This window comes from Oncorhynchus mykiss, chromosome 30 (assembly GCF_013265735.2).
Source record: "Oncorhynchus mykiss isolate Arlee chromosome 30, USDA_OmykA_1.1, whole genome shotgun sequence".
Classification (NCBI taxonomy): Eukaryota; Metazoa; Chordata; class Actinopteri; order Salmoniformes; family Salmonidae; genus Oncorhynchus; species Oncorhynchus mykiss.
The window spans coordinates 5297548-5309768 of record NC_050570.1 but is presented as its reverse complement, the minus strand read 5'-3'; the positions used below and the strand labels follow the sequence as shown (position 1 = coordinate 5309768).

General features: G+C 43.5%; 1 protein-coding gene and 1 pseudogene across 1 annotated transcript; both read right to left on the bottom strand.

The window, feature by feature from the left end:
* Positions 1–214: 214 nt before the first annotated feature.
* LOC118945903 lies at positions 215–394 on the bottom strand (annotated as a pseudogene).
* Positions 395–1513: 1119 nt separating this feature from the next.
* tph1a (tryptophan hydroxylase 1 (tryptophan 5-monooxygenase) a) lies at positions 1514–11713 on the bottom strand. The gene is made up of 10 exons (XM_036969259.1): positions 11398–11713; positions 10642–10825; positions 10340–10440; positions 10163–10230; positions 8813–9009; positions 6986–7121; positions 6419–6545; positions 3469–3564; positions 3034–3167; positions 1514–2547 (listed from the first exon to the last, which is right to left on the bottom strand). Exons 1-10 carry the CDS (start codon positions 11533–11535, stop codon positions 2373–2375), a joined length of 1356 nt encoding a protein of 451 aa, XP_036825154.1. The 5' UTR covers positions 11536–11713; the 3' UTR covers positions 1514–2372.
* Between the last annotated feature and the right edge of the window lie 508 nt (positions 11714–12221).

Below are 12221 nucleotides of genomic sequence, written 5' to 3'. Positions count from 1 at the left end.
GTGACAAATAAAAATTTGATTTGATTTGTTCAAAAGTAGCTCATATTTCAAAGAATCTAAATCCATGAACATGTATATTGACAACGGAAGGGGGTGCACCGTTCCTGGAGGCAGGGGGTGCACCGTTCCTGGAGGCAGGGGGTGCACCGTTCCTGGAGGCAGGGGGTGCACCGTTCCTGGAGGCAGGGGGTGCACCGTTACCGTTCCTGGAGGCAGGGGGTGCACCGTTCCTGGAGGTACTGCAATTACCAGGTCGATGCGTGGAGTGGACGGAGCAAGCCCCTATTCCATCTCCCTATTCCAAAAATCAATTTAATATATGGTCCCCAGATAGGGGACGTATCAGATATTAAACTGATAAGAACAGATTCTTTTTTTCTTTTGGAAAAGTTTTATTGACACATTTCCTTTAAAAAACAGCTCAAACATTTTTTACATCATTTCATGCACATAAAAACGGCAATAAGGCATGAAACACAGCATTTGAAAGTTACATTTAAATTTGTTAAAAAGTACGTGTTGTTAAAACCAATGAAAACAACCATGAATAAAAGTACTTTCCTTGTAAAAACATCAAATCTGTAAAAGCCATTTAAAATGTGTACTAATGATCTAACAAAGGTAAAACATTTTTAAGACATGAAAAACATGTTAAAAAGCCACTTTGTTAAAAGGCTGTCTTCGGTCCCTTGTACAGGAGCGGGGTGAGTCCTTTATCAAGCTCACCTCATCCTGCTCTTCTGAATAGATCATCGTCCCGTCCTTCGGGGCCCAGAGGAGATCCCTCCCCTAGGCGCATCGCCCTTGGCGCCGCAGCGCTGTCAGGCCGTGGCCGCCGGGACCTAGGGTGTTGTGGGGGACCCTTCGCCTGGGGTCGAGGCCCCCTTCCTTCCGTACCACGCCAGGGATTCCGAGGCTACCATGGCCACTGCCTGGGGGGGTGGTCTCTACGCTTTTCCCTACCAGCAGGTTACGGGAGGACCACAGTGTTCTCCCTATTCCATAAATCAGTGCTCCCTTGATCCTAGGTCCTGGCAGTGTTGTGCAGACTCAGGACAACTGAGCTTTGGAGGAATACTCAGATTTAAAGAGGAGTCCGTAATTTGCTTTCTAATGATCATGATCATTTCCTCAAAGAAGTTCATGAATTCATCACTGCTGAAGTGAAAGCCATCCTCTCTTGGGGAATGCTGCTTTTTAGTTAGCATTGCAACAGTATCAAACATACATTTTGGATTGTTCTTATTTTCCTCAATTAGGTTGGAAAAAAAAAAATAGGATGATGAGCAGCAGTGAGGGCTCTTCGATACTGCACGGTACTGTATTTCCAAGCTAGTTGGAAGACTAAAAAAAGTCTTTATTGGATAAATGTGGTGACAATGCTCTTGCTGGGCTAATTTTCAGGCCTTGTGGTGCGGGTTTTGAGAGGTTATTGGTCTAGATATTTCAGCTAGACCTGGCAACCCTGCCATTATCCCACACCCCCATCATTTCACAATGCAGAGACGTATTCTCTTCAGGAAAAGTTTATTGTTAAAATGTCAAAGTAATACATTACCCATACATAAGAGATACACGCACATTTTTTTTCTTCACGACTTGTACATAATCAGTTTACATTTATTTACAGTAGAAAAATAATGATATTTAAAGTTTACATGAGTATATGTACTACAGCTACATTTAAATATTTTTTTTATGATTTAGAAGTGGATAACGAGAAAGCTAAATATTTTTTTTTAGGATTTAGAAATGGATAATGTGAACCATTTCTGTCAAAAATCATCCTTGAATACATTCACACTTTTGAATTAGTAATGTTATAAATGACAGCATTAAATTCATCCCGGCAACAACCTTACACACAACAATTGGAGGAATATATTGGACACCATAGTTGTACGTTATTAGTAAGGTACTGTATCTTTGGATGCATTGAATGAGGAAGATAAGGGGAAGTCATAGGCTGGGAGTAATACAGAGGTGGATCACGAGCAGAGAATTGATTTACATAATAGGGAGGTGTGTGTCAGGGATATGGCTTGGGGGGGAGGCCCAGATTTCTTCTGTCGGAGCCGTCTCGCCAGTTACCGTCTCCGATGTCATTGTTTGGTGTGAAAATGACCACGGAAGTTGGCCAGACAGCACAAACAGATCTGACTGATGGATAATAATTGGACAGGAGAGGTGGGTCGAGGTCGTCACATACACTCAGATGATGGCGTTGAGGTCATCAGAGGACCTAGGCCTTGCGTCCCAAATGGCACCCTATTCCCTAAACAGTGCACTACTAGACCAGGGAGGGCCCACATGTAGGCAACAGGGTGTCATTGAGAAGGCAGCATGCGACTCATAGTGCTTTGGGTTGTCACTCAGACCCCCAGGTGTTTGTTAAGCCGGCTGAGGGCGTCGCCCACGATGTCCAGGTCGTGTCTCAGCTCCTCCACCACGCTGTTAATGCTGGGAGTGTCCTTCAGAACGTCCACACTCTGGGTGTAGGGGTTATATCGTACCGTGAACGGACGCTTGATCGTCTTGGCAAACTCCCTGCAGGATGGGGAAGAATGAGTTATTATGTATATCTAGAAGAGACCATCTAGAAGCCTTTACGCGTTCCCACACTGATGGTAGGAGTCAGTAACAGACTATGTTCAGGTTGCAAGTTCAAATCCCCGAGGCTGACAAGGTAAAAATCTGTCGTTCTGCCCCCTGAACAAGGCAGTTAACCCACTGTTCCCCGGTAGGCCGTCATTGAAAATAAGAATTTGTTCTTAACTGACTTGCCTAGTTAAATAAAAAGGTACAAATAAAATTGTAAAAATGTTTCAATCCAGTAACACTTTATTTACAGGGTACCTACACAAGGACATCATAACACATTCACGACCCGTACATAACCCATACATAAACAGTACATGTACAGTACACATAAACACGTCCCTATGAGGGTAATCAACTTCTAAATAACGTGTTACTATACAGTAAGATTCCAGATGCCCTTTTGGCCCTAAGGGTTTCAGTTTCACTCCTCACCTCATCTTGACTTTGGCCTCCTCGAAGCTGTCGGACACAAAGTAGACGTCCTGAAACGTGGTGATGATGCACTCTTGTTTACATGTGACCTTGGGGTCAAAGGGCATGATGACGGCGTTACCCGACAGAGCATGCTGGAGAGGGGGGAGGAAGAACAAAACATCTGGAATGTGCGGAGGTTGTGCCCTAAATGGCAGTTTATTCCCCATAATGCATGACTTTTACAATGGTCCAGTTTCCCAGGCCCAGATTAATACTAATCTTGTAAAAAAATAAATCAGCATTCTCCCCTAAATAACTTTGTTTGTAATACAATATTCCCTTTAGTTTGTAATATAGCGGTAAATGTGTTGACTTGACAGTCGCTGGACCCGTGTTAGAGTCCCAGTCGGGGACACCACCCCACCAGATTTTGCTACAATGATATTGATATACCTGGAGTTCACTGATGGAGGACAGCAGGCCTGCTCCGTACGCTCTCAGCTTCCCCTCCTGTTTACACAGGCCGAACTCCACCGTGAAGAAATAACACTGAAACACAACACCACATGTAAGAGTCAGTAATGAGATGTGAACTGCCCCTTCTCTAGGTTCTAGCACGGTCCCAGATCTGTTTGTGCTCTTGTGCCAACTCTGATTGGTCATTGTCACATCAATAATGATAAGAGTTGACAAGACAGAACAATCAGATGTAGGACCAGGCTAACAAGGTTCAAGGTTGGTGACTAAGCTATTCTCATACAACCAGCCAAGTTCAGGGTTGGTGACTAAGCTGTTCTCATACAACCAGCCAAGTTCAGGGTTGGTGACTAAGCTGTTCTCATACAACCAGCCAAGTTCAGGGTTGGTGACTAAACTGTTCTCAACCAGCCAAGTTCAGGGTTGGTGACTAAGCTATTCTCATACAACCAGCCAAGTTCAGGTTTGGTGACTAAGCTATTCTCATACAACCAGCCAAGTTCAGGGTTGGTGACTAAGCTGTTCTCATACAACCAGCCAAGTTCAGGGTTGGTGACTAAGCTGTTCTCATACAACCAGCCAAGTTCAGGGTTGGTGACTAAACTGTTCTCATACAACCAGCCAAGTTCAGGGTTGGTGACTAAACTGTTCTCATACAACCAGCCAAGTTCAGGTTTGGTGACTAAGCTATTCTCATACAACCAGCCAAGTTCAGGGTTGGTGACTAAGCTATTCTTATACAACCAGCCAAGTTCAGGGTTGGTGACTAAACTGTTCTCATACAACCAGCCAAGTTCAGGGTTGGTGACTAAACTGTTCTCATACAACCAGCCAAGTTCAGGTTTGGTGACTAAGCTAATCTCATACAACCAGCCAAGTTCAGGTTTGGTGACTAAGCTGTTCTCATACAACCAGCCAAGTTCAGGGTTGGTGACTAAGCTGTTCTCATACAACCAGCCAAGTTCAGGTTTGGTGACTAAGCTAATCTCATACAACCAGCCAAGTTCAGGTTTGGTGACTAAGCTGTTCTCATACAACCAGCCAAGTTAAGGTTTGGTGACTAAGCTGTTCTCATACAACCAGCCAAGTTCAGGGTTGGTGACTAAGCTGTTCTCATACAACCAGCCAAGTTCAGGTTTGGTGACTAAGCTGTTCTCATACAACCAGCCAAGTTCAGGTTTGGTGACTAAGCTGTTCTCATACAACCAGCCAAGTTCAGGGTTGGTGACTAAGCTGTTCTCATACAACCAGCCAAGTTCAGGGTTGGTGACTAAGCTGTTCTCATACAACCAGCCAAGTTCAGGGTTGGTGACTAAGCTGTTCTCATACAACCAGCCAAGTTCAGGGTTGGTGACTAAGCTAATCTCATACAACCAGCCAAGTTCAGGGTTGGTGACTAAGCTAATCTCATACAACCAGCCAAGTTCAGGGTTGGTGACTAAGCTGTTCTCAACCAGCCAAGTTCAGGGTTGGTGACTAAGCTGTTCTCATACAACCAGCCAAGTTCAGGGTTGGTGACTAAGCTGTTCTCATACAACCAGCCAAGTTCAGGGTTGGTGACTAAGCTGTTCTCATACAACCAGCCAAGTTCAGGGTTGGTGACTAAGCTGTTCTCATACAACCAGCCAAGTTCAGGGTTGGTGACTAAACTAATCTCAACCAGCCAAGTTCAGGGTTGGTGACTAAACTAATCTCAACCAGCCATCCTTGAGAAGGTGAGTAATGTTACTAGACAGGAGTGGTATAAAGTACTGAAGTAAAACATACTTTAAAGTACTACTTAAGTTGTTTTTTTAAAGGTATCTGTACTTTACTATTTATATTTTTGACAACTGACTTTACTACATTCCTGAAGAAAATAAAATACTTTTCACTCTGTACATTTTCCCTGACACCCAAAGGTACTTGTTACATTTTAAATGTAATTTCTATGAAGGCATCTTTACTTTTACTCAAGTATTGGGTACTTTTTCCAACTACTGATCACAGTACTTTTTGTTACAGAATCTACAAGGTTCAGTGTTGGTGCTAAACTGATCTCAAGCACCAGTCAGAGTAGTTTAAACTTTTATATGTAATATAACATCTACGGTATTCAGTGCTGGTACAAAACTAATGTCCCTGGGAAGGCTAGTGTTAGACAGGATGCCTACACAGTGGCCTGGGTCTGTATGGCTAGTGTTAGACAGGATGCCTACACAGTGGCCTGGGTCTGTATGGCTAGTGTTAGACAGGATGCCTACACAGTGGCCTGGGTCTGTATGGCTAGTGTTAGACAGGATGCCTACACAGTGGCCTGGGTCTGTATGGCTAGTGTTAGACAGGATGCCTACACAGTGGCCTGGGTCTGTATGGCTAGTGTTAGACAGGATGCCTACACAGTGGCCTGGGTCTGTATGGCTAGTGTTAGACAGGATGCCTACACAGTGGCCTGGGTCTGTATGGCTAGTGTTAGACAGGATGCCTACACAGTGGCCTGGGTCTGTATGGCTAGTGTTAGACAGGATGCCTACACAGTGGCCTGGGTCTGTATGGCTAGTGTTAGACAGGATGCCTACACAGTGGCCTGGGTCTGTATGGCTAGTGTTAGACAGGATGCCTACACAGTGGCCTGGGTCTGTATGGCTAGTATTAGACAGGATGCCTACACAGTGGCCTGGGTCTGTATGGCTAGTGTTAAGACAGGATGCCTACACAGTGGCCTGGGTCTGTATGGCTAGTATTAGACAGGATGACTACACAGTGGCCTGGGTCTGTATGGCTAGTGTTAGACAGGACGACTACTCACAGTGGCCAGGGTCTGTATGGCTAGTGTTAAGACAGGATGCCTACACAGTGGCCTGGGTCTGTATGGCTAGTATTAGACAGGATGACTACACAGTGGCCTGGGTCTGTATGGCTAGTGTTAGACAGAACGACTACTCACAGTGGCCAGGGTCTGTATGGATTCATCTGAAGCTCCGAGGGAAGCCAGGCCTATCTCCTGGGAGAACTGGGCGAAGCTGGGCTCAGCCAGCAACGGGACGTGACCCAGCAATTCATGGCATGTGTCTCTGTGTGACCAGAAACACTGGAGTTATACAGACATTTATTTACTTTGCTTATACACTGAATGTAGAGAGTACATAATGTATGTAGTATGTAATATGTAATGTATGTAAGGTATGTAGTGTGTAATGTATGTAGTACGCAATGTGTGTAGTATGCAAGGTAAATAAACACAGAATAAATGGAGAATCTAGCTAACTAGCTCATGATGAGATTATACCCTACAGTTGGGACATATCTTTCAGGTCATTCAGAATGTTGGTTAAGGGCCCTTCACTGAGGAATGTGGTTGTTCGTGATCATTGTGCATGCATGTTTTATATTTCCTATGCTGCCGTGCTGATGGAATTGTTGTGTAACTGTAAAGAAATGCAGGGCTCACTTGCAAGAGAGACCTTGGTCTAAATGGGACACCCTGCTAAAATAAATGTATTGGGGTACTTACGGCTCTGGTGTGTAGAGGGGGTCGGAGCTGTGTCGGACATACTGGGTACAGTGGAACACACGGAAGGCCAGACCAGCTAGGAAGTCTCTGGGGGAGAGGTAACCTGCCACAGGCCTGATGGTAAAGCCTGTCCGCTCTAAAAGATTCAAGGCAATGTCACATACTGGATCCAAACTGTCACAAACAGAGGCCTGTTCCTGATCAATCTTACAAAATATTATATAATACTGAGTTTATTTTCAGCAAACTTAACATGTATAAATATGTGTATGACACATAACAAGATTCAACAACTGAGACATAAACTGAACAAGTTCCACAGACATGTGACTAACAGAAATTGAATAATGTGTCCCTGAACAAAGGGGGAGGGGGGGGGGGGGTCAAAATCAAAAGTAACAGTCAATGCAGCTGGTGGCCACACCAGATACTAAGTACTACAGTGCATCTCCTCATGGACTGCACCAGATTTTCCAGTTCTTGCTGTGTGGTGTTACACCACTCTTCCACCAAGGCACCTGCAAGTTCCCAGACATTTCTGGGAGGAATGGCCCTAGTCCTCACCCTCCGATCCAACAGGTCCCAGACGTGCTCAATGGGATTGAGATCCGGGCTCTTCGCTGGCCATGGCAGAACACTGATATTCCTGTCTTGCAGGAAATCACACACAGAACGAGCAGTATGGCTGGTGTCATTGTCACGCTGGAGGGTCATGACAGGATGAGCCTGCAGGAAGGGTATTACAGGAGGGAGGAGGATGTCTTTCCTGTAACGCACAGTGTTGAGATTGCCTGCAATGACAACAAGCTCAGTCCGATGATGCTGTGACACACCACCCCAGACCATGATGGACCCTCCACCTCCAAATCGATCGCGCTCCAGAATACAGGCCTCGGTGTAACGCTCATTCCTTCGACAATAAACGTGAATCCGACCATCACCCCTGGTGAGACAAAACCGCGACTCGTCAGTGAAGAGCACTTCTTGTCAGTCCTGTCTGGTCCAGCAATGGTGAGTTTGTGGCCATAGGCGACATTGTTGCCGGTGATGTCTGGTGAGGACCTGCCTTTCAACAGGCCTACAAGCCCTCAGTCCAGCCTCACTCAGCCTATTGCGGACAGTCTGAGCACTGATGGAGGGATTGTGCGTTCCTGGTGTAACTCGGGCCGTTGTTGTTGCCATCCTGTACCTGTCCTGCAGGTGTGGTGTTCAGATGTACCGATTCTGTGCAGGTGTTTTTACACATGGTCTGCCACTGAGAGGACGATCAGCTGTCTGTCCTGTCTCCCTATAGCGCTGTCTTAGGCATCTCACAGTACGGACATTGCAATTTATTGTCCTGGCCACATATGTAGTCCTCATGCCTCCTTGCAGCATGCCTAAGGCACGTTCACGCAGATGAGTAGGGACCCTGGGCATCTTTCTTTTTGTGTTTTTCAGTCAGTAGAAAGGCCTCTTTAGTGTCCTAAGTTTTCATAACTGTGACCTTAATTGCCTACCGTCTGTAAGCTGTTAGTGTCTTAACGACTGTTCCACAGGTGCATGTTCATTAATTGTTTATGGTTCATTGAACAAACATGGGAAACAGTGTTTAAACCCTTTACAGTGACAATCTGTGAAGTTATTTGGATTTTTACTAATTATCTTTGAAAGTAGGGTCCTGAAAAAGGGACGTTTCTTTTTTTGCTGAGATATAGATATATATATCTCATTTATTTTACCATTAAAGTCTAACATGCTCTTGCTCCGTGTTTATCTATCTGTGTGTGTCTCTCTCTCTAACACACACAGTATATACACACACAAGCCACCCCCCACCCATCTCACCTCTAAGGAAGCGTGATACGTCCTCTAGCTGGGGTATGTTATCCTCTCTACATTCACAGTGTTTGGCCAGTAGAGGCAGATTCTTCAGGTACTCTCTACAGGCGTGGGTAGGGTACAGCTTGTTGAGCTCCCGGTACACCACCGCCCACGTCGCCAACTCCTCCTCTGTAAACTCTATACGAGGGATAGGATCCCCACTGAAAGATAAGGACAAGATCATGGCTGTTAATTAGAATATAGTACAGTAGAATACAGAGTACAGTATAATATAGTACAGTAGAATATAGTACAGTTGAAGAGAATATAGTACAGTAGAATATAGTACAGTTGAAGAGAATAGAGTACAGTAGAAGAGAATATAGTACAGTTGAAGAGAATATAGTACAGTAGAATATAGTACAGTTGAAGAGAATATAGTACAGTAGAAGAGAATAGAGTACAGTAGAAGAGAATAGAGTACAGTAGAACATAGTACTGTACAGTAGAATAGAGTGCAGTAGAATAGTATACAGTATAATAGAGCAGAGTACAGTAGAGTACAGTACAACATAGTACTGTACAGTAGAATAGAGTAGAGTGCAGTAGAATATAGTAAAGTACAGTAGAATACAATGGAGTAGAGTAGAATAGAATACAGTAGAATAGAGTACAGTAGAATATAGCAGAGTACAGTAGAATAGTACAGTTCAGTAGAATGGAGTATAGTACCGTAGAATATAGTAGAGCACAGCATAATAGAGCACAGCATAATATAGTAGAGTAGGTTAGGGTAGAATAGAATACAGTAGAATAGAATACAGCAGAATATAATACAGTAGAGAGGAATAGAGTACAGTACAGAGGACTAGAGTACAGTACAGAGGACTAGAGTGCAGTATAATATAGTACAGTAGAAGAGAGTACAGTAGAATATAGCAGAGTACAGTAGAATAGAGTACAGTAGAATATAGCAGCGTACAGTAGAATGGAGTATAGTACCGTAGAATATAGTAGAGCACAGTAGAATATAGTAGAGTAGGTTAGAATAGAATAGAGTACAGTAGAATATAATAGAATACAGTACAGAGGACTAGAGTAGAGCACAGTAGAATATAGTAGAGTAGAATACAGTAGAGCACAGTAGAATATAGTAGAGTAGAATACAGTAGAATAGAGTGGAGTATAATATAGTAGAGTACAGTAGAGTGCAGTAGAATACATTAGAATATAGTAGAGTAGAGTGCAGTAGAATAGAGTAGAGTACAGTAGAATATGGTAGAAATAGGAGGAAACTTGATATGGGATCCATTATTCGATTATAATTATATTTTATTCTTGGAAAATGTGTTATTTCAACCACAATGTACTAACTGTCTGTAGTTCATGGCGAGATCAGCGAAATGCTTCCTCCTCCTTCTGTAGACGTTGTCCTTGAAGCCCTGTGAGAAGAGGGTGAGATCTAACGTCGTTATGAAAACAAACATCAAGATAAAGTCATGTATAAACGTGATAAAGTAATGCCCTAGCTTCTAGAATTAGATTACATACCGGATGGTCAGCATACAAGTCTGATCCGTACATTAGAACCCGGTTGGCACACTTGTCCAGATCTGAGATCTTCTTGGGGAACCAGGGGACATTTTCTATATCTGAAATCGAAAGGATTTGTTTTTCCACTTAAAATTAGGTCCATCGTGTATTTGTAAAGATTGGAATATTCTTCTGTGAGACTAAGTGTAAATACGGTATGCTGTTGCGATATAAAACTGTAATAGAATATACACTCTTTAACAAAAACGTAGAAATCAATCATTTAAAAATAATGTAAAAAAAATTATACTGTGGCATACCTTCTTCAGGTAAACAGGAGTTATCAGGACGGTCCATGTCCACTACGTTAACGTGCTTACGTAGCAGCTGAATGATCTCGTTGAGCTGCTCGTGATCGCTGTCACAGTCCACGAAGATCTCAAATTCAGAGTTACGCCTTTTCGATTTTCTGGATTCTATGTGGACAAGATTGACGTGGTTTTCCTGTAAAATAAATTGAATATATCATTTAAAAAAAAAAGGTGTTTATTTGTTACATCTACAATATAATTTGTGTAATCTCTACTCTGTTGCTACGTTTGTAATATATTGTTCAGTAATGTTTATGGAAATCATGTCATGCAAAACAGAGGAGGCCTGCATTGCATAGTTACTTCACCCCTTCCTACATACACAAATTACCTGTAACTTGTACCCCCGCATACTGACTCCATACCGGTACCCCCGGTATAGAGCCTCGTTGTTGTTATGTTATTGTGTTACCTTCTATTATTTTTTACTTTAGTTTATTTGGTAAATATTTTCTTAACTCTTCTTGAACTGCACTGTTGGTTAATGCCTTGTAAATAATCATTCCACGGTAAGGTACCTGTTTGTATTCGGCGCATGTGACAAATAAAGTTTGATTTGACGATCACAGTGAACCAACACAGCCTAAATAGACCAATTTATAATCGGATTTTTACCTCAGGTGAGATCAAAAAGTTTAAATAACATTGTTGTCACAAACGAAATAGGTTACAGACATCGCGCAGGTGCACATGAATTAGGTTTACCTGGAAAAGTTTCAGCGCCTTCACTAGTCCTCCGACTTCATTCTTCAGTGAGAAGACAATCGCTGCTCGGCCGTCGGACGGCGCGTTCTTTTTCTCTGTTCTGCATTCTTCAATCTTTGTGAAGGTTGATTTGTTCATCTGTGTGTGGGAGGAAAAAGACAACAAAAACAGAAATTAGCGTCATGAGTCAACGACAGATTTGACGAATGCCCTTTTCAACAGCCAACTTTAATTAGTGTCGCTGGTATCCATCCAATGACGATAGGCTAGTATCCATCCAATGGCGCTAGGGTAGGCTAGTATCTATCCAATGGCGCTAGGGTAGCCTAGTATCCATCCAATGACGGTAGGCTAGTATCCATCCAATGGCGCTAGGGTAGGCTAGTATCCATCCAATGGCGCTAGGGTAGCCTAGTATCCATCCAATGGCGCTAGGGTAGCCTAGTATCCATCCAATGGTGCTAGGGTAGCCTAGTATCCATCCAATGGGCTAGTGTAGCCTAGTATCCATCCAATGGGGCTAGGGTAGCCTAGTATCCATCCAATGGTGCTAGGGTAGCCTAGTATCCATCCAATGGGCTAGTGTAGCCTAGTATCCATCCAATGGGGCTAGGGTAGCCTAGTATCCATCCAATGGTGCTAGGGTAGCCTAGTATCCATCCAATGGGCTAGTGTAGCCTAGTATCCATCCAATGGCGCTAGGGTAGCCTAGTATCCATCCAATGGCGCACAGTCTGTCTGCCTGCTGTGGGACATTTAGTAGACATTTAGCTGTTGAATGCACGTGGCCCGAAACTAAATATCAGTCGACGTGTTGTGTGTTT